The following is a 27,712-nucleotide window of genomic DNA, read 5'->3' as shown; positions in this document are numbered from 1 at the left end:
CAGAAAGGACATATGCACAAGTACCACCTCTTTGAGGCAAGAGGAATCATACAGCAAATAATTTGGGCATCTGAGATGAGCAGTAGTTGAATCAACCGATAACTGAGATTCTGTCAGAAAAAGTACATGGGGTTTGGCAGACTGCAATTGGAAATGGACATCGTTAAGATTAGAATTGAGACCACGTATATTTGTGAAATGAATTAGGAAGTGCTTGGGAGGTTTAAATCTTTTTGCAGATAAGCTTACTCTATTAGTTTGACAATTCATGGCGTATTCAATAGTAAGAAAAAGTGAGTGGGACATGCTGTATGAAGTAATGAAATTTTTGGATATGGCGTACACGTGGTAAGACTTTACCCAGATCCTTGATTAAATGTGGCCTCGACAATGCTCCCCGCATACACACTACTAGGACTCCCTCCAGTCACTATCTGGCAGAGTAGAGGTAGCAAGATTATACACTAGCTGATCCGGAAGCCTCCTAGAGAGTTACCAATAGGTTTAGTCCGGTGTACTATCTAGCGGCCGGCCTGCGAACACCATTTTAGAGCTGTACCCTCGAAATGTAAGGAATATTGGATCTCGCCACAACGTTGATCATAACCTCAAAAGTCATCAATCATACTGCATGACGGAAGAGATAGGGAAGGGTTAACCGGAACTTAGCTCTAGAGACTAAACATGGGTTCCACCACTTCAAGCCTCCAATAAGCAAAGTGGTGGTATTTCACCGGTTGATGAGAGTCATCTACCATCTAGTACTGCCTGGTAACATAGAGGGGCGGCGTTCCTCCATGTGGTGTGGGTGCCACACCTTGACCCCTGCTTACATTTGGTTCACACCTGGGTGGTCACCCACCATGTACTTGTGCATGGAGGTTATACCCAGGATTACTAACAGTCTCACTATCGTGAAGGTGCAAGCAGAGGATTTGGCTGTCACAGACCATCCGGACTTCAACGAAACTGGGTCCACTTGACTTGAGTGTCACCCGAATATCAGTTCCATCAGCCTTTTAGACTCCCAGGTAGCAAGTACAGCTTGTCTGGCATATCTGAGAGAATGTCTGTGACAACCTCAAGGACCAAGTTATAAAGTTATTGAAGAAAACTATAAACACTTCTGTAGTGAAATAGTTTCAGCTTTATCATGTTGCTGTTCGTTTCTCCTTTAAACCATAGCAGAAGTACACAACTCCTATTTATTTTAAGAATAGCAGAAGTATACAACACGATGAAACTGAAATAGTTTCAGCTCCATCATGTTGCTGTTCATTTCTCCTTTAAACCATAGCAGAAGTACACAACTTCTATATGATAATTAATAGTTATAAGCTAACAAAAAAAGACTTACCTCTTGAGGTTTTCCTTCAAACAGTTTTACACGCTTATGCCATTCATGTACATTATGAGGATTCTGTCTCAATAAGACACTTTAAAACAAAAGCATATGTTATTAGCATACAGTGTAATTTTACTAAAGAATGTAAAAAAAAAAAAAAAAAAAAATCATTATTTCCATTTCCACATAAAATACAAATAAAAAATTTTTTTTTCCTTTTGCAAATATCAAAATCAAAACTGCTATGTATATATATTTATTAATAAAACTGCTGAATTACAATATTCATTTTATACCTATACTCATTTTTTTTGTTCCTTTTTTTTTTTACCAAAAAGATTAAAAACAAAAAATAAAAAGTAGATTTTGTACACCCCCCTCTCTCTACCCCTCTTAAATATTCACAAATATTATTCTGTATGGAGGATCTCCCTTCCACTGGTTCAAAACTGTTAACCATCAGACTGGTAAGCAACTGCTTGTCCTTTTTTTTAAGGAATCATAATAAGTAAATATGCTTTCTACACAGTTTATATTTTACTATGGAACTCATAGTATATTTCAGTTAAATTTTACACAGTCAGAAAAGCTGGCAATCAGACTCAGAATTTTAAAGTGCCTTTGAAGGATAGTTACATCACTGGTTTACTAATTAAAAATTTCACTTGAACAAAGCCTGTCAAGCAAGCAAATAACAAAAGTCCTAAAAATGTCTACAGATCGAAAAAAGATATGTTTTTCTAAAAAGTTGATTAGCCATTCTATAATAAACATCTGTGCAGATAAATAGATTGGACCAGTAAATCAGACTGGCTTATAATGGAAGACTAACTTTCAAGACATTGACTGGAACTTGAAGTTAGTCACTCACATAGTAGCACAAATTTTCTGTATTTACTGGATGGCTATTTTCAACAGCTATTTTCAAGCTATAAATTAATTACCCTAAAGTAATTAATTTATAGCTTGAAAACATTTTTATTATTGTTTTCATGTTCATTGTTATCACTGTTTTTATATCCTATAGAACTACAATAATTCGCATACTCCTCATGGGAATTATTGCAGTTCTATAAGGCATAAAATTTTTCAGTATGGGCATTTAATGTTTTGGGTTTCTAAACATCTAATATGACAGTGTGTTCAGTCTGAAAGTGATGGCTCTAATGTGATGTGCCTATATTAGAGTTTTGGTACCATGGTCGTGTTGATGTTTCGTTGATGTTGATGTGTGCCATGTCCATACTCACCAGATGTGAACCCCTGGGGTTAATAATAGCAAAGCTCCAAATCTAGTAATAGGTTATATGAAAAGATTGAGAAATTTTTTTTTTTTCCTTTTTTTCAACAATGCCCTAACAACCAGAGATACAATAATAATATTTAGAAAAAAGGTAAAAGGGGGAAAAAATTGTCACACCAAAATTCCCACCAAAAACAGGATCTGGAAAGGTTGAGCAGATAGGCTGAGAAGTGGCAAATGAAGTTTAACATTGACAAATATAAAGTACTACATATGGGAAACAGCAACCCCAGAGCAACGTATCAACTGTGGTACTACACTGACAGTGGTAGAGAATAAAAAGGACCTGGGGGTAATTGTGCAGGCAGATATGAAGTTCTCTAAGCAGTGCAGACGGGCTGCAAGAGTAGTTCATGGTGTCTTATCAATGAAACTTCTCCTAACGGACACCTCTCGTTAACGGACATCTCTCTACAACGGACATTTTCAAATTCCCCAACTCACCTCTATTGGTTTTAACGTGTTTGCAGCTTCTGTCTAGCGGACATTCTCTGTAACAGGCGCGGACAGGCAATCTGCATTGTTTCGTTTAGATTAGCACTTAATTTGATCTCCCCATAACGGACAGCGGGCGAGCTCACAGCCCTTTTTCTAGGAACTTTTCTTCCACGTATTGCCTCAATCGTGTGTTTATTTTCTATTTCCGATTCTCTGAATTTTATCAAGGTTTACGTCGCGGTTCTAAACCCTTTTTCAAGAATTTTAAGGCACGTGTACAACTTCTGATGAATTCGGTGTGTGCAGGGGGGGGGGATTTGGTCGGCCTTTCTTCCTTTCAGTTTCAGTTTTCAGTTTTGTTCAGTGTCGTGTGAAGTGCACAATGTATTCTCGTAAACATTTAACTTTAAAAGATAAAGTCGAACTCATTAATGCGTATGATCGGCAAAAATATAGTGTTCGCAATCTCGCTGCAAAATTCAATATCGGGAAGACAAAATTCAAAATTCAAAATCGGTAAGCGACATCCTAAAGGAAAAAAATGAACTGCTCAAACAATTTTGGCAACACAGAAATGATCAGGTTCAAAAATCATTCCTGAAAACTGTTGGACTTCAAATTGACAATGCTCCGTACAATTTGTTTTGTCGTGCTAAAAAAATTCCCATTAATGGGCCTATTATTAGGGAAAATGCTTTGGAGGTTGCGAAATATATGGGAGTAAATGAGTTTGAAGCTTCTGTGGGATGGCTAGACAAGTTCAAAACTCGGCATAAAATTTCTTGGAAAACCGTAAGTGGTGAAGGTGGATCTGTTGATACTGGGATTGTAACAGAGTGGACCATCAAACTGGAAGATTCATGTTGTGATTTTGAAGCTAAGGATATTTACGACTGTGACGAAACAGGGTTGTTTTTTAAAGCTCTTCCTGAAAAAACAATGAGTCTAAAAAACGAAAAGTGCCAGTGCGGAAAAATTTCTAAGGAACGCTTGACTGTACTATTGTGTACAAATATGCTGGAGACTTTGAACAACCTCTTGTTATAGGAAAACCACAAAATCCTCGTTGTTTCAAGGGCATAAAGTTGAATCTTTTGAATGTTGACTGGAAGTCTAATAAAAAAGCATGGATGACACGAGATATCATGAGCAAATGGATAAGTCACTTTAACCAAAACATGATTCGTCAGAACAGAAAAATTATTCTTTTCATGGATAATGCTGCATCTCACCCGCACGTTGAATTGTCCAACATTCAAATCGTTTTTCTGCCACCAAACACATCTCCAGAGTGTCAGCCCTTGGATCAAAGGATAATAAAAAATTTTAAACTTCACTACAGAAAACGTGTGTTAAGACATCTCATTGCAAACATGAACGATGTAACATGTGCGGTGACTTCGCAGATAAACTCACCATCCTAGATGTGATTCAATGGATTTCCTCTTCAGTAAATGCAATTAGAAAACAAACTGTCGTGAACTGTTTTGTAAAGTCTGGCTTCTCAAACGCAAAAATTGAAGTTGTGAACAGCAATGTGGAGCACCAAGAAGAACAAGAACTTCAACATCTATTGATAATGTACGATACTTCAGCTACAAGTGACCCTGGCTACAAAGATAGACTCGAACCTCACTACAGAAGATGGTGCTATAGATATCAACGACATTATCATCGATATTTTTCAAGAAGTTCCTCATGAGGATGAAGAAATGGAAGGAGGTCATTCTGTCGAAGAACATATTAACGACGAGCCACCGATGAAAATGGAAGAAGCGCTCATACAAATCAATTGTTTAAAAATGTTTTTCGCTGCTGAAGAAGATACTGAAGGACTTTCGATGGTTTCTTCACTCCAAACAAATGTTGAAAACAAAATTATCAGCCGGAAGAAGGTGCAGAAGAAAATAAGTGATTACTGTATGTATTTTTCTGAAGATAAAGTCATAATATGCATAGCACAATTGTAGGTATATTATTTACAAAAATATTGTGCAAAATCTGTATATAATTTAATTTAATTTTACATTAAATGTTTAACGATTTTTCTTTATCTCTTGTGTATGTAATTGTATATTATTTACAAAAATATTGTTCAAAATCTGTATATATTTTAATTTAATTTTACATTAAACATTTAACGATTTTTCTTTCTTTTTTTTTTTTTTTTTTTTTCCCTCAGACTTCTTGTTAGCGGACACTTCTCTCTAACGGACACATTTTCGTTCCCCATGGCTGACCGTTAAAGGGAAGTTTCACTGTACAGGAATTTTTCTAGCAGGGATAGGGAGGTGATTATTCCCTTGTATAAGGCAATGGTCAGGCCGCACCTTGAGTACTGTATACAGATCTGGAGGCCTCATTTCAAGAAGGATGTAGAGCTGCTGGAACGAGTACAGAGAAGGGCAACAAGGTTAGTGAACGGAACGAAGGGTTACTCTTAGGAAGAAAGGCTTAAGTTTTGCAAATTACAGTGCCTGGAGACTAGGCACCGGCGAGGTGATCTGATAGAGGTGTACAAAGCCTTTAATGGTTTCAGCATGCTCAATGCTGATGGGATTCTTCCTCTTGCTCAGAATAATCACCTGAGAGGGCATAAATTCAAATTGAGGAAAGAGAGATGTAGGATAGATGTGCAGAAATTTGCCTTTAGCCAGCAGGCAGTTGGTTGGTGGAACAGACTTCCATCCCTTGTTGTGGAAGTTGATAGCCTAAATAAACTTAAGGCTCAGCTGGACAGGTATTTCGAACGAACGGAGGAGTGAAGTGGAAGGTTTTTTTTTTTTTTTTTTGGCTGATGCTGCATAAGCTTGCTTTCTTGCATCATATGCTACTAATGCTAATGCCTTTTCTTACCCATCATCTGTTATGCAGCAGATGTTTGGGGTTAGAGTTAGTAATGTAACCATTAAAAAATACTTAGTTCAATCACAGCGATTTTTTCTTCTAAACACCTGCAGAGCATGCAAAACTGTTTCTTCTGCTGCTCTGCAGGTCTTAAATGGGCGAGTCCCAATATATTATGATGCTATTTTACAATATTTGATATATCATCGAAGAAGACAACTTCCTGCTAATATAGATGACTATAATTTGAATTTCAATCTGTCAGAAAAAGATGATGTTGCCAGGTTAAAATCTGAATTTCTCAGGAAGTGGCAAAGTTAATGAAGCAAAATTCTTTTAGGCAGAGTTATTTATAGTTATATACCCAAAGTCTCTGTACATACCAAAGAAATGAAATGGTTCAGCATGGGGCTATATGTTACCTTTTTTACTTACGGGGAGTATCAATTCCAAATTACATATGCTTGGATTGTCCACTTCTCTCCCTGCACTAGTAGAGCTGTTGAGATGGTTAGTGTAATCACTATCTTGACTTAAGAAACCAATTACAGATAATGACTAATGTATATAGTGTTGATGATTTACACGACTTGCAGAAACAAAGGCAAACTTTTTTGTGTTTCTCCGAATTTGCCGATAAAGTGTTCTGAATCATCAAAGTTTCTTGCGATGATTGACTTCGGTCAATGATATAATGGAACCCGACGCACAAGGCCTGTTTTCTAAAGTGTTCTGGAGGTGGAAACATATTGTAAGTGTGACAACATAACCTTTTTGATGCACAGATATTGTGTGGGCAAATAAAACTATTTTGGTATAAAGTAGTGTATGGATGTGACTGAGTTTGCAAAGCTGATGCTTGGTCTTGTTGATGGGATGAAGACCATTGTGTCAAAATAATCTAAATGTTTGTGCTGCCACCTTGATGGACAATGTGGATGTTTATATGTTGTACTCTGCTGGTTTTCAATTGAAATGGTATCTTATTTAGAAGGATGCTTTTTTGAAATATTTGTGGCAGTACCTGGCTTTGTTCTTACAAGAATATTTGAACTTATCTGCAGGATATACAAGAAAATAGATCCTGTGGGACTTACAGACAAAGGTGGTGTTAATACAGACACTCTTGTTCCTTGGTATTATTTGCTGTACTTATATAGTAAGTGTTGTTCTGGATGTCGTGGTCCAAGATTTAAATTGACAATTTCTGGTGAAGCATTTTATCATTTTTCCCACATTGTGGGTTGTAAATTGTGTTGTTTAGCTATTTCAATAGCATTAGCAAGGGCACATGATGCAAGAAAGCAAGCTTATATAGCATCAGCCAAAAAAAAAAAAAAAAAAAAAACCCTTCTTATTTCACTCATCCACCCACTCCAAATGTTTATCTAGTTCTGCTTTGAATCTGTTTAAGCTATCAACTTCTACAATGACAGACGGAAGTTTGTTCCAGCAATCATCCACCCTCTGGCTAAAAGCAAACTTCCACACATCTATCCTACAACTGCCTTTCCTCAATTTGAATTTATGACCTCTCAGGCGATTATTCTGAGCAAGAGGAAGAGTCCCATCAGGACTGAGCATGCTCAAACCATTCAAGGCTTTATAGACCTCATTCAGATCACCTCACAGAGGCCTAGTCTCCAGACACTGTAATTTGCAAAACTTAAGCCTTTCTTCATAAGAGCAACCCTTGTTCCATTAACTAATCTTGATGCCCTTCTCTGACTTGCTCGAGCAGCTCTACATCCTTCCAAAAATGAGGCCTCCAGACCTGTATACAGTACTCAACGGGTGGCCCGACCACTGCCTTATATAAGGGGATAATCACCTCCTTATCCCTGCTAGAAAAATTCCTGTATATCATTGACAAGACATCATGAGCTATTCTTGCAGACCGTCTGCACTGCTCAGAAAACTTCATATCTGCCTACACAATTACCCCCAGGTCCTTTCACTCTCTGCCACTGTCAGTGTAGTAATATACAGTTGATACGTTACTCGGGCGTTACTGCTTCCCATATGCAGTACTTTACATTTGTCAATGTTAAACTTCAGTTGCCACCTATCAGCCCATCTACTCAACTTTTCTAGATCCTGTTGCAGCAGCGTACTGTCATTAGTGCCATTAACAACCCTGCTGACCATATCATCTGCAAACTTGGACATCAAGCCTGATATACCATTACCAATATCATTAATGAATATAGAAAACAACAATGGACCCAACACTGAACCCTGGGGGACTCTACTAATAACATTAGTCCACGAAGAGCAGTGTCCATTGATTACCACCCTCTGTCCTCTCCCACTCAACCATCCCTTTATCCATAGCAGCAATTTGCTTCCAATGTCACACTGCTCGAAGTTGTGCAGCAGTCTCCCATGTGCAACAGTATCAAAAGCCTTTCTAAGATTCAAATATATGATATCAAAATTATTCTTTGCATCCAGTTCCTTTATGACTGCATCATAGTATCCAATCAAATTGGTCAGACAAGACTTCCCCTTAACGAACCCATGCTGTGTCCAAGCTATAACTGAAGTCTTGTCTAGATGATCCTGCAATGCTTCTTTAACCAGTTCATCCGTTAATTTTCCTGGAACAGAAGTTAAAATAATAAGTCTGTAATTACCTGTCTCCCTTCGATCCTCCTTTGTGTATTGGGGACACATTTGTACATTTCCAGTCCTGGGTACATCTCCTACGTCCAAGGAAGCTCTCATAATTATGGCTAAGGGTTTGCTTACTTCCTTTGCTGCCACCTTTAAAATAACTGGATAGATGCCATCCACCGCACGTGCCTTTCTTTTGTTTATCTTCAACAATTTCTCCTCCACTTTACTCCCAGTTATTACAAGATTCTCTAGCTTACTGCCAAAGTTCAATACACCTCTGGCATTCCCCTTGCTGAATAACTCCTCATATGTGAATGTTGATGCAAAATATTCATTTAGTTTGTTAGCTACCTGAGCAGGATCATCAACAGTTGAACCATCGATATCAAGTGGACCAATTTGATTCATTCCCTTCCTTCTAGAGTTTACATAAGTAAAGAACTCTTTGCCGTTTTCTTTGCATCCTTTGCCAAAGATTTCTCGTAATTTGCCTTTACCTGCCTAACCTCCATTGTGACTTGGTTACAGAGCAGCTTATATCTATCATAGGCTTTTGTGTCACCTGTTAATTAATATGTATCCCATGCATTTTTCTTCTCTGCCACATGTATAATTAGTTAATCTGATATCCATTTAGGCATAAACATTGAACAGTATTTCTTAGTTGGAATGAAAAGCCTAGTAGCTTCCAAGATTATTTCTCTGAATGCTTCCCATTTTGAATTTGCTGTTGGTAACATCATCAGTTGGTCCCAATGTATAGTCCCCTAGTAGCTTCCAAGATTATTTCTTTGAATGCTTCCCATTTTGAATTTGCTGTTGGTAACATCATCAGTTGGTCCCAATGTATAGAATTTTAATACTGTCTCAGACCACCATAGAAAGGTGGTCTGAGACAGTATTTAAATTCTTTATGAAAGCAAAAAAAAAACCTTTACGAAAGCAAAAACCCTTCCCTTTACCCCTGATGGTAGTTACCTCTTTGAGTAAATCCCACTTCAGCACACTGTGATCATTGCCACTCAGTGGTTCCTTTATCTGCAAATTCTTAATGCATGAAGAATCACTACTGATAATCAGATGAAGAGTATTACTCCCTCTAGTTGCCTCCTGAACATGCTGTTGTAGAAAATAATCATCCAATAAATCCACAAAAGCCTTGCTAGTGTGTGAGTGAGTGACTAACCCACAAATTGCAGTCAATCTCTGGGAAATTAAAATCCCCCATTATAAGACACACTGATTTAGTGGCCTACTCTATTTCTCTGCACAATTGCTCATTATACTCATCAGATTCATTAGGCCAGTAGCTTTCAACCTTTTTTTTTAATAACGGCATCCCTAAGTCATTTATTTTATTTTGCGGCATCCCTACTTATTTTCTGCCTGTTAGATCTATATATATATATATATATATATATATATATATATATATAATATTAAAAATTATATATATGTTATATGATAGTTATTACAATAATATAATTATAAAAATTACATTTCATAATATAAATTATATATATATACAGTATATAATAATTTTATTCTTTATATAGAGGTACTAAGTAAACATCAATTATAGATCACCACAAAATTAAAAAGATACTGTACACCTTGTTATAATGAAATAAACATATAAATTAAGAAAATAATAATAAAAAGTTTAAGTAACTTAATCTGAATTTATGTGGCACCCCGGAATTGTTATTGCGCCCCCTGGTTGAAAACCACTGCATTAGGCCTATAACACACACCTACTCTCATTTTTCCTTTCCCAGTGTGTCACACCAAACAAACTCAACATTACATTGTCCACCAACATTAATTGGATGCACTTCCATAGATTTTATGCGTTTCTTAACTACCAGCATAACCCACCTCCCTTTCTGTCCTGTCTATCCTTTCTGTACACATTGTACTCCCCAAATTCCAATTCTGCACTGCTTTTGTCTGTGTGACACCATGTCTCTGATATCCCAACAATATTTGCCTTTGATGTCTTGACATCAAAGGCAGATATTGTTGAAGCTCATCAAATTTATTAACTATACTCCAGCACTGGTGTACACACAAGTATACATGCACCTGTTTCTACTCTTAGTTACCCTAACACAGCCCATGTATTTACTTGTTCCACTATGACTCACAGCAGTCCTGGAAATCCCCATTACCTTACTTTCCAGGCTGCTGCTCCATTGCATTTCAATAGAAGCAGTGCAAGAATCACTTTCACCTCTGCCAGCGGCTACTGTTAAACTTTTAATCTGTGTATCCTCCCAAGCTAGCAATTTTCCAACCCACCTAACTCTGCCTCGATAGCATCAGCAAATATTCTTGCACCCTTTCTATTTAAGTGTATCCCATCCCTGTAGAAGCAGTCTTTCCTGTTAACAAGCACAGATCGTGTACATAGAGAAATTTTCAGCTGGGTCAGGTTTTGTGCTAGCTGTCGATATTTCTACACCCCAAGGTTGAGGTGGTGTATAAGCAGTCTCTGCTGTTAACAAGCAAATATCGTGTACGTAGAAAAGTTTTCAGCTGGGTCGGGTTTTTTGCTAGCTGTTGATATTTCTAAACCACAAGGTTGAGGTGATATGAGCTGACTTAAAAGAAATTCTGGGTTATATTGATCTGTGATTACTGATTTGATTTAATTGGTAATGATGGTTGCTTATTTTTAACTGGCCTGGAAGGGTTCTGGGCTATTCATAACTCATGAATGTAAATAGGAACTATAATAGTTACTACTTCTAAGTTTAAATGATTTGTTAGGTGAGTCCTGAGATTAATTTGCTCTCAAGGTCTCCTTTATATTTTTTGGTGGGCTGATTATTCTTTTCCCTTTCTGCGCTGCTAGATTCTGCAGATGCCAATATTTATATATAGTATATGTTTGTTTTCACTAGTAATCTTCTATTCAGTAATCTTCTATTCTATATTCTTTTTGCTGTATTCCCCTACTTCTATCTCTTTCTTCCCACACCATATCCTCTACTTCTCCTACTATGTTCCTTCTCCTTTCCTTATTTATTCCTTGGGGTTTCGAGCTTGTCTAGAAACCTCAGTTAGTAAAATTTTCCAGATAGCAATCCCTGGTGTGCCTCCACATGGCTAGGGAAAGGAGTCAGGGACTAGGTTTCCCCTGGCTGCAAAGTCAAAGGGGGCTGGCACTCAACATACAACACATATACAAACACTTCAATACTAAACACACATTTGCCAGCATTGGCTTCTGCCTTACAGATGCTATGGTGGCATATAGGGGAAATCCTGGAGACCGCCTTAATTACAAACAACACTTTGAACACACTTTGTCCTTTCTGTACTGCCCCTCATACATGATTGCAGTTGGGCCCCTGTTGGGAAATCCTTTGTCTTGCTGACATTGTGCCCTTTCTTCTCTGTGGCCTGACATGGAAATGTTGACACCAGTTTCAGCTGTTCTGGCCAGAATGACCTTACATCCCCCCCACATAGTCCCCCCATGATCCTATGACTTCATCCTCCCCACCACACACACACACTCTCTCTCTCTCTCTCTCTCTCTCTCTCTCTCTCTCTCTCTCTCTCCCCCCCCTCCCCCCACCTCTCCATCCCAACATTTTCAGTCTGGTGGACCCTACCGCCACCACAAAACTTTTGCTTTTCCTTCTGAGTCCCCCCAGTGAAGAGTAGGATCCTTCCACAAGGGTGCCCCTTTATCCCTTTAACTTCCTATTTCCAGGTTGGCAGCCTTCCTATCATCTATCTACCTTGTGTTCATACATCTGTTCCCTCCCCCCTTCTCTGTCACCCCTTTTCACGTCTTCCTCTTCCAGCAGGTTTTTTTTTTTTTTTTTTTTTTTGGGGAGGGCCTCCCTGGTAAGCTCAGGCACAGACCAGGGTTTGCCCTGGTGCCACTTGACAATATACACAACGTCCTTTCTGCACACATTGTACTCCCCATACAAAGAAACAAAGAAAAAAGCCATTTGACATTTTCTTGGTTTACCGGAAATGTGCTCATAGCCCAAGCTAACTTGTAAACTACTAGAGAAATACATTTCTATGACATATGCATTGTTATTTGTATAAAGTTAAACTAAAATTGTCTCAAAACAATTTTGTAGTTAACATTGTCTAACACTAAGCCCTTGATATTTGAGTGACACCACGTCTCTGATATCCCAACAATGTTTGCATTTGATATCTTGATCAGCACTTCAAATTCATCAAATTTATTTACTATGCTCCTAGCATTGATTTACATGCAAGTATACATCACCTTTTGTTACATTTAGTAACCATAACACAGCCCATGTATTTACCTGTTCCATGATAGCTTCCAGCATCCTTGAAATCCCCAGCACCTTGCTCATTCCACTAGAAAGAGTGCAAAAATTACTTTCACCTCTGCCTTTGGCTATAGTTACTCTATTAGTCTGTTTACCCCCCTCCCACAAACTAGCAGTTTTCTGCCCCAACTGACACCATCTCAAAAGCATCAGCAAATATTCTTGCACCCTTTCTGTTTAAGTGTATCCCAACATTGTAAGAGATTGAGAAGTTATATGACATTAAGTTGCATCAGTCACTCTGATGCAAAAATAAGCTGTTCCCTATACCTGATAGCAAATAATTACAAAAAAAAAAATAAATAATAATAATTGCAGGACATCAGATCTGTTCAACTTGAATGTTGTGTTATGTGATAAAACTTTTTTTTTTTTTCTTGTTTATATCCCGACCCCCAGGTTAGTAGAGTTTACAATAAATCGATCAATACAAATGATAATCGTATTTAGCAGTCACAGGCTTGAACCCCAGTCCACTCAAAGAGCATGTGCTACTGCACTCGTGCTCCTGATCACTCAGCTATGTCACACACTTTGCTAAAATCCAAATAGACACTGTCCAATCAAAACATAATGACCATCCCCTGTTTTAGCAATCAACCATTCCTCCCCGCTGGTTGGCACATGTGGTGAGAACTGGTACATATGAAACTGTGAGTTCATAGAATGCAGTTCATATAAAGTACTTGATCAAGCAACGGATGTGATTTGATGTGAGAAACTTCGAAAAAAGTATGATTGCTGGGTACCAGTGGAAGGTGGCAGTATCACAGAAATTGCAAGTCTTGTATGCTGTTTGAGTTCCAAGCATAGTTAGATAGCGGAAAGAGCGGCAGTCACTAGACCAATGGTGCCACCATTGGCCTAGTGACATGGGCACAATTGTCCATCCTATGACATTGTAAAACAATGGAAACAGAAGTTCTGGTGTCCTTGTACAAGTGTCTTTGATGAGCCAAGAGAAGGATGGCCATCAATACCTACAGATAGTTGCAAAGGTTGAGCAGCTGGTGCTGAGTGACATATGTGTGACAATTCATTTCATCACAAATGCAGTGGGAATTAGTTATGAGTCTGCCCACAGCATTTTACATGACCATCTGCACATGTCTAAGATCTCCCCATCATTCGGAGATCAGCACATGTCTAAGATCTCCGCATGATGGGTTCCAAGACTGCTGACGCCTTTGCAGAAGCAATGTCGAATGCAATGTTCTCACCAACTGTTGAATTTGTGTAATGTGGATGTTGAGGACATTTTTGATCAGTTGGTGACAAATGACAAATGCTGGATGTACCGGTATGATCCCGAGACTAAAGACATGTCAAAGCAGTGGAAGCACACCTCCCAAAAAGGCAAAAATCATTCCATCTGCGAAGAGAGTGATGTCCTCGTTTTGGGACAGAAAAGAGGTTATCTAGACATTTTATCTACCCCATTGTTCCACACTTACCAGAGAATACTACAGAAAGTGAAAAGATGCGGAATGTTAACCAAAGGTGTCCGTCTTTTGTCAGACAATGTACCGGCTCACACAGCTGTTGCCACCACCAACCACCAACTTTGTTGGCCAGTGCAGCTTCGAACTACTGCAGCATCCACGCTATTTTCCTGACCTAGGACCGTCAGACTTCTTGTTTCAAGAAATGAAGAAAACATTGTGTGGATGCCGCTTTGATTCATCTCAGGAAGTCATGAATGAAGTGGAATTGTGGCAACAGGCAAAAAGTGTGGACTTCTATGATCAAGACATTAAACAATTGATCCATAGATGGGAGAAACATGTTACTGTACATGGAGAGTTTATAGAAAAGGATTAAAGTTCCTGTAAAGTTTCACCTTTCTAGGGCTTTTATTTCTAAGGAAAGGTACAAACTTTTTGATACCCCCTTGTATACTGTTCTTGCTCCTATGATTACTTCCTTTAGTTTTCAATGAACGTCGTGGCGAGATCCAATATTCCTTACATTTCGAGGGTACAGCTCTAAAACGGTGTTCGCAGGCAGGCCACTAGTTAGTACACCGGACTGAACCTACTGGTAACTCTCTAGGAGGCTTCCGGATCAGCTAGTGTATAATCTTGCTACCTCTACTCTGCCAGATAGTGACTGGAGGGAGTCCGAGTAGTGTGTGTGCGGGGAGCATTGTCGAGGTCACGTTATGTCAAGGATCTGGGTATATTCTTATCACATGTACACCATATCCAAAAATTTCATTACTTCATACAGCATGTCCCACCCACTTTTTCTTACTATTGAATACACCATGAATTGTCAAACTAATAGAGCAAGCTTATCTGCAAAAAGATCTAAACCTCCCAAGGATTTCCTAATTCATTTCACAAATATACGTGGTCTCAATTCTAATCTCAACGATGTTCATTTCCACTTGCAGTCTGCCAAACCCCATGTACTTTTTCTGACAGAATCTCAGTTATCGGTTGATTCATCTACTGCTCATCTCAGATGCCCAAATTATTCGCTGTACGATTCCTATCACCTCAAACGTAGTACTTGTGCATATGTCCGTTCTGATATTCCCTGTCAGAGAATTGGCAATTTGGAATCTCCTCTCTTTGATCTTCTCTGGCTTAAAATCTCTCTACCTCATTGTGTCAAATTCATCTGTTGTCTCTACCGTTCTCCCAACTCCACTAATCACTTGGAGCTCTTTGACTTCCTCTCTTTGCAACTTGACTTTCTCCAGTCCAACTTTTCTAACAATGAGGTAATTTTCCTTGGCGATTTTAATGTTCACAACTCCAGCTGGCTTCCGTTTTCTAGTCACACCGACCCAGCAGGTCGAGATGCTGAGGCTTTTGCAATTACTAATGACCTAGCACAGATTGTTCATTTACCTACAAGAATACCGGACAATCCTAATCATACAGCCAATACGCTTGATCTTTTTCTCACAAACAACCCTTCTAAGTACACGGTCAAAGTGAGAGGTCCTTTAGGCACTTCAGATCACAACTTGGTGATTGTCTCTTTTCCAATGGAACCTTTATCTCATGGCTATTTCCAACCTTGTGTTGTTTGGCATTACAAGAAGGCAAAGTGGGATGACCTGCGAGACTTCTTTTCTTTGGTCGGATTACTGTTTCAAAAGTTCTGATGTCAACATTTACCCAGATCGTGTCAGTGAAATTATTCTTGCAGGAATGGAATCCTTTATCCCACACTCCACTTTAAAATCTCGTCCTTTATCTAAACCTTGGTTTTCCAATAAATGTGCTAAGGCTGTCCAAGAGAAGAATGTTGCATATCGTAATTGGCTAGTTTCTAATTCTTCAGTTTCATTTTCTGCCTACACCAAAGCTCGCAACAATTGTAAAGCAGTTATTAATCAGTCCAAACTAGAGTTTGAACAGGCTAAGAGTAGAAAACTTGCTTCTTGCCCTAATGGTAGCCGAGCATTCTGGTCTCTTGCCAAAGCTATTGGCCGCAACTTTTGCCCACCTCTGTCCAAACCAGATGGTTGCTGTTGTCACTTCAGCCAAGGATAAAGCTGACCTGCTAGCATCCCATTTTTCTTCCAGCTCATGTATTAATGATCTTGGTAAAACACCTCCCACCATTCCCAACACGCTCCATTCAATGCCTCCTGTGGTCTTCCGTCAAAAGGATATCAGAAGGATTTTAATGAATCTTGATGCTAAGAAAGCTCCAGGTCCTGATGGTATTTCTCCACTTGTTCTCAAAACCTGTGCTCTTGAACTTACTCCTATTCTTTGCCGCCTTTTTTCACTTTCTTATTCCAAAGGTATTTTTCCTTCTGCTTGGAAATTTGCTCATATCCAGCCAGTTCCTAAAAACGGTGACAAATCCCTCCCATCCAATTATCATCCCATTGCAATTACTTCTACTCTTTCTAAAGTAATGGAGAAATCAATTAGCCGCCAACTCTTAAACTACCTAGAAACCTTCCGTCTGATCAACGATCACCAGTATGGATTCCATCAGTGTCGATCCACTGGTGATATTCTGGCATATGTTACCCATTTATGGACTAATTCAATGGAAAGGTTCGGTGAAACACAAGTAGTTGCTCTTGACATCTCAAAGGCTTTTGATCGTGTTTGGCATAAAGGTCTTCTAAACAAGCTTCCATCTTATGGTTTGCCAACTGTTTTTAGTAATTGGTTATCCAGTTTTCTCTCTGATCGCTCACTGAGGGTGATGGTTCATGGCTCTCTGTCTTCTAACTTCTCCACTAATGCCGGTGTCCCCCAAGGTTCAGTTCTTCCCCCCACTCTTTTCCTCTTGTATATCAATGACCTTCTTCCATTGACTGGAAATCCTATCCATAGTTTTGCCGATGATAGCACATTGCATTCAACTTTCCATTTTGAGAAACCTTGTCCTGTTCAATCAGCTTCAACTTCTCGAAAATCTGCTACCAATTCCTTAAATGCCGATCTTAAGGTAATTCTCCAGTGGGGCAAAGACAACTTAGTTGATTTCATCCCTTCTAAAACTCAGTCTTGTCTTATATCTCGCAAAAAGGATTCTTCTGCTCCTATGCTTATCTTTAGTGACACTCCGATTTCTCGGCAAAATTATATATCTCTTTTGGGGATTACCCTGACTTCTAATCTCTCTTGGCACAAGCACATTACAAATAGTGCTTCCTCTGCATCTAAAAAACTTGGTTTTCTCTTTCGCTCTCGGCGTTACTTTTCTTCCAAACAACTGCTCACTCTGTATAAATCGCAAATCCACCCTGCCATGGAATATTGTTCCCACATCTGGTGTGGTGCCCCCAAAACCCCCCCCTCAGGCTTCTTGATTCCATTCAGAAGAGGGAAGTTAGGTTAATTAATGATTCATCTCTAACAGAGTCTCTCCACTCGCTTTCTCATAGACGCACTGTTTCTGCTGCATGCCTCTTCTACAGATTCTTCCATGGGCACTGTTCTTCTGAATTGGCTTCTATAATTCCTGTTCTCTCTTTCAAAACAGTCCGAACACGTGCCGCCACCAGCCAAAATCCATTTACTGTCCAACTTCAAACCCACAGAACCAACTTTTCATCTTCCTCATTTATTCATTCAACTGCCGTTTTCTGGAACAACCTTCCTTCATACGTATTTCCTGAAAATTACAATCTTAAGAAGTTCAAGTCCAATGTCAACAAACATCTTCTTTCGTCTTCTCAACCTACAACCCAAGCACGGTACAAAGTACTATAGGTTCTAATACCTCTCGTGTAGGCGCCTCCGTAGCCAGGTGGGAAGGAGCAGCAGTGCGTAGCACACGCTTCTTGATTAGACCGGGGTTCGAGCCCATCACCACCAAATAGGGAAGATGCGGAAAGGTCAGGGAACGACCACCGCATTTCCCGGAGCAATATGGCCTTAGTTGCTAATGCTCCTAAAAACCAAACAAAACAAAAACAAAAACCTCTCGTGTTTGGGGTTCACATAAAAAAAAATAAAAAAAAAATTGGCATTTGCATCTGTTAATGATATAAGATTATCCTGCTGAGAAAAATTTTACAAACATCTAAGCCCATTATATTCATCTTTAGGAAAACAAAATCCCTTCCCTTTACCATTGCTAGTAATTACAGGTATATATATAACTAGCTCAAAACAAGAAATCACTGTTATTCTAAACTTTCATTAAATTTACATACAACTACAATTGGACATGAAGTCCTACTGACAACAATGCCCAATGCATAACATGAATTTTACAGGAGAATTAATATAAAAGCCCAATGTATGAAAACAAATAATTTCAAAGCTGCTTCCACGATCTTTACATTATGTATTAAAGGACATTGGCATTAAACTTATTTATAGTTTTGTCAATATTCAGAAAAGAAAAACGGAACAAAGTACTGTACTATGGCAGCCGCTAATGATGATCCTGGTCTACTGAAAAAAAAATTGCAATTTAACTATCCTTTTATCCATTGAAGTAGTTTCCCAGTGGAATATTTTTCTAGTTTTTACAGAAAATATTTATGTAGGACAAGATGGAAGGCCTTGCTAAAGCCTAAATAAACTCTATCAAAGTTTTCTTATGGGATCAGTTCTTTTGCAAGAAGCACAGAACTTATCTATTTAGTAACACATTATTTGCTCTTTAACAAACATGTGCTATGTTTCTAATATAATTCCATCCCTCCGGATGTCCCTACAATGCATCCTTAATCATGCACCTCGTGGTTTTTCATACTGAGAAGTCAAACTTACAGGTCAATAGTTACCTTCCCCCCCCCTCTCTTTTCTCTCTCTCTCTCTCTCTCTCTCTCTCTCTCTCTCTCTCTCTCTCTCTCTCTCTCTCTCTCTCTCTCATGCCCACCTTTGCAAAACAGAGGAACATTTCCACATCTCAGTCTATGGGGGCTTGGTCTGAATCCAGAGATGTTCCCATTGTAATAGATACAGGTTTAGTTATCTGCAGAAATTAAATTAAATATTAAACTATTACTTAATACTAAATTAAATGAATAAATCATCACTTTCTCATGTCTCAAAACAGTTTCATGCCTTGTTCAAATCTGTTTCATAATTACTCTCCAGTTCCTTTTTATTAACCAATTGTTTAGTTCCAACTGCTGCTAAATGAACCAGTAGTACTAGCAAAGGTTAATGTATCCTCACATGTGAATATCAATACAAAAATTTATTCTAAAAATTTATTCATCAGAAATAAAAAAATTTATTTCTGATGAATTGAACTATCTCTGATGAACTAGAGGAGCAGAGGTTATGCTGTTAGTTAAGAAACACAAAATCTAAAGTGCATCCAATTGATGTTGGTGGACAATGCAATGTTGAGACTATTTGGTGTGACATAAGCACTGGGAAAGGAAAAATAAGAGTAGGTGTGTGTGTTATAGGCCTAATGAATCTGATGAGTATAATGGGCAATTGTGCAGAGAAATAGAGTGGGCCAGTAAATTAGAGTGTCTTAGCCAATAAATTAGAGTGTCACTCACACACTAGCAAGGCTTTTGTGGATTTATTGGATGATTATTTTCTACAACAGCATGTTCAGGAGGCAACTAGAGGGAGTAATACTCTTGATCTGATTATCAGTAATGAATCTTCGTGCATCAAGATCTGCAGATAAAGAAACAACTAGGTGGCAGTGATGACAGTGTGCTGAAGTGGGATTTACTCAAAGAGGTAACTACCATCAAGGGTAAAGGGAAGGGTTTTTGCTTTCACAAAGGTGACCTATGGTGGTCTGAGACAGTATTTAAATTCTATGTGGTGGAACCAGCTGATGATGTTAACCAACAGCAAATTCAAAATGGGAAGAATTCAAAGAATTAATCTTGGAAGCTACTAGGCTTTTCATACCAACAAAGAAATATTGTTTAAAATTTAGGCCTAAATGGATGTCAGATGAACTAATTAGACATGTGACAGAGAAGAAAAATACATGGGATACATATAAATTAACATGTAACACAGAAGCCTATGATAGATATAAGCTGGTCTGTAACCAAGTTACAAAGGAGGTTAGGCAGGCAAAGGCAGATTATGAGAAATCTTTGGCAAAGGATGCAAAGAAAAACAGCAAAGAGTTCTTTACTTATATAAACTCAGGAAGGGATGAATCAGATCGTTTCACTTGATATCGATGGTTCAAATGTTGATGATCCTGCTCAGGTAGCTAACAAACTGAATGAATATTTTCCATCGACATTCACACATGAGGAGTTATTCAGGGAGGGGAATGCCAGAAGTGTATTGAACTCTGGCAGTAAGCTAGATAATCATGTAATAACTGAGAGTAAAGTGGAGGAGAAATTGTTGAAGATAAACATAAGAAAGACACGAGGGGTGGATGGAATCTATCCAATTATTTTAAAGGAGACAGCAAAGGAAGTAAGCAAACCCTTAGCCATAAATATGAGAGCTTCCCTGGACTCAGGAGAGGTACCCATGGACTGGAGATATGCAAATGTGACTCCGATCCACAAAGGAGGATCAAAGGAAGACACAGGTAATTAGAGACCTGTTAGTTTAACTTCTGTTCCAGGGAAATTAATGGAGGCATTGGTTAAAGAAGCACTGCAGGATCATCTAGACAAGACTTCAGTTATAGCTCAGACATAGCATGGATTTGTTAAGGGAAAGTCTTGTCTGACTAATTTGATTGGATACTATGATGTAGTCACAAAGGAACTGGATGCAAAGAATAACTTTGATATCATCTTTTTGGATCTTAGAAAAGCCCTTGATACTGTTGCACATGGAAGACTGCTGCACAAATTGGAGCAGTGTGTTATTGGAGACAAATTGCTGCTATGGATAAATGGATGGTTGAGTGGAAGAAGGCAGAGAGTGGTAATCGATGGACACTGCTCTTCATCGACTAATGTTATTAGTGGAGTCCCCCAGGGTTTCCGTGTTTGGTCCATTGTTGTTTTCTGTATTCATTAATGATACTGATGATGATATATCAGGCTTAATGTCCAAGTTTGCACATGATATGAAGGTTCACAGGGTTGTTAAGACACTAATGACAGTACACTGCTGCAATAGGATCTAGAAAAGTTGAGCAGATGGGCTGAGGGGTGGGAAATGAAGTTTAAAATTGACAAATGTAAAGTACTACATATGGGAAGCAGTAATCCCAGAGTAACGTATCAACTCTGTGGTACCACACGGACAGTGGTAGAGAATGAAAAGGACCTGGGGGTAATTGTGCAGGCAGATATGAAGTTCTCTGAGCAGTGCAGATGGTCTGCAAGAGTAGCTCATGGTGTATTGTCAATGATATACAGGAATTTTTCTAGCAGGGATAAGGAGGTGATTATCCCCTTGTATAAGGCAATGGCCAGGCCACCCCTTGAGTACTGTATATAGGTCTGGAGGCCTCATTTTAAGAAGGATGTAGATCTGTTGGAATGATTACAGAGAAGGGCAACAAGATTAGTGAATGGAACAAAGGGTTGCTCTTACGAAGAAAGGCTTAAGTTTTGCAAATTACAGTGTCTGGAGACTAGGCACCTGCGAGGTGATCTGATTGAGGTGTATAAAGCCTTGAATGGTTTGAGCATGCTCAATGCTGTTGGGATTCTTCCTCTTGCTCAGAATAATTGCCTGAGAGGGCACAAATTCAAATTGAGGAAAGACGGTTGTAGGATAGATGGGCGGAAGTTTGCTTTTAGCCAGCGCATGGTTGATTGCTGGAACAAACTTGCTTAAATAGATTCAAGGCAGAACAAAGCAATGTTGATAGCTTAAACAGATTCAAGGCAGAACTTCACAAACATTTGGAGCGAGTGGATGGTGAAATAAGGGTGTTGGTTTTTTTTTTTTTTTTTTTTGGCTGATGCTATATAAGCTTGCTTTCTTGCATCATGCGCCTTTGCTAATGCTAATGCTAACTATCCCGTGAATGACCCATATGGTTCAGTTGCTTCATAGATATAAAAAAGCTCTTTGCTACTTTTCTTAGCCTCATTTATTAAAGCCTAAAAGAGAAAAAATTTTTAATCATAAAAAAAAATTACTTATTAAATATTTAAACTAAAATGCATAGGGTGTCAAGTCACTGTGCACCTCTGTAAATGGCACATGCACTGTGAAAGCCATGTCATATAGGCAGATAACTGATTCCATATATTTTTTTGAAAGATACAGGCAGAAATCTACTTAATTCCATTCTTTAACCTTCAACAGACAGTTGAATAAAGATAAAATTAGCAGAACATATTTCCTACAAGACAATTCCACTCCACATGTTGCTGATGTTTCCATGCAACTAACCTGGGATGTGTTTGAAGACAAAGTTCTCTCAGAGAACCTTTGGTCCTCACATTCCTCTGATCGCACATCGCTAGATATTTTTTCCTGGGACAGCAGTGAAAGTTACTATTTAGAGACATAATACCCATAACTTTCAAGAACTGCAGGAATCAATTACAAATGTGATTACCAATATAAGGGTTGCAGATTTGATTTGTGCCTTTGCAAAAATGCAAATGTACATAAATACCTGTTTACATGCATTTGGGCATCATTTTGAACACCTTTTGTAAAAATGCTTGCAGAATAAAATATTTATTCTCATATTTGTTATTTGGTTTTTTTTTTTTAGGAGCATTAGCAACTAAGGCCACATTGCTCCGGGAATATGCGGTGATCATTCCCTGATCTTTCCGCATCCCCGTATTTGGTGGTGACGGGATCGAACCCCGGTCTAATCAAGAAGCGTGCGTTACGCACTGCTGCTTCTTCCCACCTGGCTACGGAGGCGCCTATTCTCATATGAAATGAAACTTTCATGAGGGGGATGTGTTATTTATAGAGATGCACACTGGCTTTACACACACCCTGTATTTCAATAGCTATGCAGCACAAACAGAATATTCAAAAAAAATAAAATTTTAAAGAGAAAAAGAGTATAATGACAATTGAGAAAGGTACCTATTAAGAAGCAATGGTCTACGATCCATAAGATATTCAAACCTGGAAAGGTGCAATTCCAAATCAAGATCATCTTGATGGGAAGAAAAACAAAATCAAATAAATAAAAAATTGCAAATGAAATTATAGAAATAAAAACTAAGGCAAGTTTTAAAGCTAATTAAGTAACAAACTATAAATAGAAAGCACTTAAGTGAATTTTTACTAACTTTGGTGAAAAGGAAATTAGACTGTCACAACCACTTCAATTTCCTCTTTGAATTGTTTTCTTAAGGTACTGAATTTGACCTTATGTCAATTTACTACTTTTCAGATAGGCATTTAAAATTTTTAAACTATGAGTGGCAAAATAAATATGGTAATTAGCATAATAAGAGAATATATCATGTATAGATACGTGAAAATTTTAGTGATTAAAGAAAATTTTCTCACCAAAAAGGGATTGACAAAATTCAAAACTAAACAGCAAAAAAAAAAAAAAAAAAGTTTAACCTATGCAAGCAGTTGCAGGCAACTCATTCCTTAATTATAACAGAAAATCACTGAATGAATTAACTTTGCAGTTACACTGTCATTCGTTTTGACTTATTCCCCATGACAATGACTCAAAAAGTGATGGTTCCACTTGAAGGAGATTTTAGTTATAATTTGTATATTTATGTTATTGCTCTATGTCTGCCATAATGGCCATAATGAGATCATTCCACTTGTTTTTATTTAAATATTGGTGCAGGACATCTCTGAGATCTCAATGTTCGTGTATTTGATAATGAGGAAAAAGCATGATTACACTAAATCATTTAGCATACCTCCTATATGCTTTACATCACTTTACACCAATGTTAACTCTTTAGGTACAGTGCTCAATTATAGTCGGGCACCCTATTTGTCACTAATAGCCTTGCACTCAACTATACATGGACCTTAAATTCAAAAGGTAACATACTGTAAAAAATAGTCAAGCTAATAACATTTTATAGAAAGATACTGCAAGCTTTCTAAGAAACCATCAACTAAAATTATGAAATGACACATATGGAATTTGTTTAAAAACAATGAATATAATATAATTGCTCAAAAGCATTATTTATATTAAAAAAATTAAGATCGTGGATCAGTCAAGTTGCAGTTCTATTCAAATTAAAATGTTTATCATATGATAACAACAGAGGTAAATGAAAATCATGAAACTGATACAGAAGATACTGAAAATGTTTTGTTTGATAAAACAGAGGATGGAAGTGATAAGGAACTTTCAACGTTTTGAGATGAGTTCCGATTCTGAATAAGAAATAAGCCTACAAAGAAACAGAGCTAGAAACGCACTAATGAAATGGTATGGGATGAATTCAATCCTAAAATATAAGTTTGATGGCAGCAATTCGGGAATTAGGGAGGTGTGTTTCCTATTCTACTAATATCCTAGTGTAAGTAATATGCTAGTAATTATTACTAGCTTGATTCTGTTTTCAAAAATATATTAAATAAGTAATATCCAAAATATGTTGACTTTGTTTTCAAGAATAGAGAAGTTACATATTTATTAATTTAAGATACAAACACTTATGCTATTAGCATAACTGAAAACATGCATTTTTAATTATGCTAATATGCATTTACCTAAGGCAGGAGTCGGCAACCTTTTTTGAGTGACTAATTAGTGAATTTTTCATCTAATTAGTCATTTCATCTAATAAGTTGGTTACTACAGACCGGTCAGTCTGACTTCAGTGGTAGGGAAAAATCTTAGAGGTTAATTATTAAGAGTGCAATCCAGGGCCATCTAGATAGAAATGGCATTCTGAAGATGGTTATGTTGGGAAAATCATGTTCAACTAACCCAGTAAACTATTTTGACACAGTTACTCATGAATTGGATGTAGGGAACAATTTCGACATAGATTATTTGGATTTTAACAAAGCATTTGACTCAGTCTCTCATGAGAGGTTTTTTGTATAAGCAGGAACATGTTGGAATTACTGGAAAAATTCTAGGATGGATTGCTGGGTGGGCAATTAATCACAACTCTTCATATATCCAATAATATCCATTAATCACAACTCTTTGCCTTCTGCAGGGCAGAAGGCAAAGAGTTGTGATTAATGAATATTCTTCTGATTACTGTAAAGTGAGAAGAGGGATCCCCCAAGGATTGGTTCTTGGACCACTGTTGTTTCTAAATTTCATAAATGACACTGACGAAGGAACAGAATGCGTGATTTCAAAATTTGCAGACAACATAAAGATTGGTAGAGTCGTTAAGCCATTCCAAGCAGTGCTCCTTCATTATCACTTGAACAGGCTTCAAGAATGGTCAGAAAAGTGGCAGCTATGTTTTAATGCAGCAAAATGTGAGGTCTTACACTTGTAGAATAACAACCCCAAAATAAATTATACACTTAGTGAGGTTGAATTAAAAACAGTAGAGGAAGGAAGGGACATGGCAGTCACAATACAGGCAGATATGAATTTTTCTGAGCAGTGTAAACAAATAGCCAGTAAAGCCCATGGTGTCCTATCAGTGATTTATCAAACATTATTCGGTACAGATTGAGAGGTCTTAATCCCACTGTATAAAGCAATTGTAAGACCACATTGGGAATACTGTGTCCAAGTATGGAAACGTCATATGAAAAAAAAACCACTGAGCTTCTTAAAGGGTCCAAAGACATGCAATGCACATGGCAAGATTAGCAAAAGAGTAACTGTAGAAGAAAGACTACAGTTATGTGGGCTACAGAGCTTGGCAACTAGGCACCTCAGAGGGGACCTCTGGGGTGCCTAGGTTTATAAAGCTCTAGTCTAGGTTTATAAAGTTCTGAGAGAGGGTTAGCAAAATGAATGAGAATTCCAGAACTGGGGACCATAAAATCATATTACAGGGGAAGAGGTTTGAACTAGATTGCAGGAAGTTTTCTTTTAGCTAGCACATTGTTGATTATTGGAATAAGTTGCCTCTGCAGGTAGTTGAGGCTGATAGTTTGAAGAAATTCAAAGGTCAACTGGATAGTTCATACCTTCATGTATGAAGTGGGAAGGGTATAATTTTTTTTTTTTTTTTTTTGCCCTGTGCATCAAAAACCTGTGGCTCCTTTCACTATTTGACTAATACTAATACAAATGCTAATGACTAAAATTTTGCACTCATTAAATAAGAGAAAATAAACATTTCTTTTTGGAAATTTGTATTATTATTATGTTTAGGCTTATGATACATAATAAAAAACTGCTTCTAAAAGAATACTGATCAAATAATTGGCTTTTGAAAGCCTTGCTTTCTACAATATCTTATAAAGGAAGATTCTTTACCATAATAAGAATGCCCATTTTAGTCATAATGATGACCAGTAAAAAATGTGATTATAAGCACAAGTTGAGATCTGTACTGGATATTCTAAGAAAAAAAATTTTTGAAACACTTTTTATCCTTTTGAAAACTTGTGTACTAATGAAAATCTACTTCTGTTCTATGGACAACTTGGTATAAAACAATGCATTTCATAACTAAACACCATATATCTGGTGTACAACAGTTTATGTGATATAAAGACTGGCAATATCCTTGACCCCATAGTTTACACTGGATCTACAGTGTAAATTTACTCAACTTTACTCAACTGCTTCCCACAGCTGTTGCAACTATATAGTTCTGCTGCATTCTAAATAATTGCATGAAAAGAAATTCTTGTGGTATCTTAAAAAAATCCTAAAAGAAAGAATTCCACCTTTCAGTTTTAGGGAAAAATTACCAAAGACTGCAACAAAATTGTTTTTCACAGACATTATGAGCACTGCACTGGATGGAAAGAAATGAAGTTAGAATGCTAACAATACTTTCGGGAAAACAAGGTGGTTAACACTGGAAAAGCCATTAAAAAAACAAAAGAAGAAATAATGAAGTCAGAAGACATAAATGCACATAACAAAAACATGGGCTCAATGGACAGATCACATAATACTGAGTTCTGTACAGTGCATGTTGATTATTGGAATTACAGTGCATGTGTGTGAAACAGTAAAGTGGTACAAAAATGTTTTCACATTTTAGATAGAGGTGAAACCTTGCAACTAGTGTTCCACAACAGGAGTTTTTTTTTTTTTTTTTAATTAGTGTGCAAGTGAAATCTCTCTAAGACTAAGTGAATGTTATTTTCCTTCTACTGTGCCTAGTATACCACACAAGAAAAATGCAATGAGGTATGCCATGTTTATACACATACATCGAGGGCAAAAGAAACAAGGGGAATCAAGATGTGTTCTGTAATGTGGGATTGTGCATTGATCCATGTTTTAGATTGCACTCCACTATACAAAACCTTTGATGATAATCTATTGTTTTGAACTGATCTAAGGTTCTTGTGCTATACCAGTATTCTGAGTCTTGTATTATACCAGTATTCTGATATTCTAGTGCTATAAAAC

General features: G+C 37.7%; 1 protein-coding gene across 2 annotated transcripts in view; it reads right to left on the bottom strand.

Annotated features, from left to right (window-relative positions):
* The window catches only part of fand (Pre-mRNA-splicing factor SYF1 fand), a 385,689-nt gene that overhangs the window by 225,062 nt on the left and 132,915 nt on the right, over positions 1 to 27,712 (bottom strand). For both annotated transcript variants that reach the window (XM_090368673.1, XM_090368674.1), the window contains 2 exons: positions 23,290 to 23,362; positions 1,358 to 1,436 (listed from right to left, as the gene is read on the bottom strand). In XM_090368673.1, the coding sequence (XP_090224799.1) occupies positions 1,358 to 1,436; positions 23,290 to 23,362 (152 nt within the window). The remainder of the gene's footprint in view (positions 1 to 1,357; positions 1,437 to 23,289; positions 23,363 to 27,712) is intronic.

Source organism: Mastigoproctus giganteus, chromosome 2 (assembly GCF_048544385.1).
Source record: "Mastigoproctus giganteus isolate SK-2022 chromosome 2, ASM4854438v1, whole genome shotgun sequence".
Classification (NCBI taxonomy): Eukaryota; Metazoa; Arthropoda; class Arachnida; order Uropygi; family Thelyphonidae; genus Mastigoproctus; species Mastigoproctus giganteus.
Note: the sequence above shows the minus strand (reverse complement) of the source record. Positions and strands in the feature narration are given on the sequence as shown.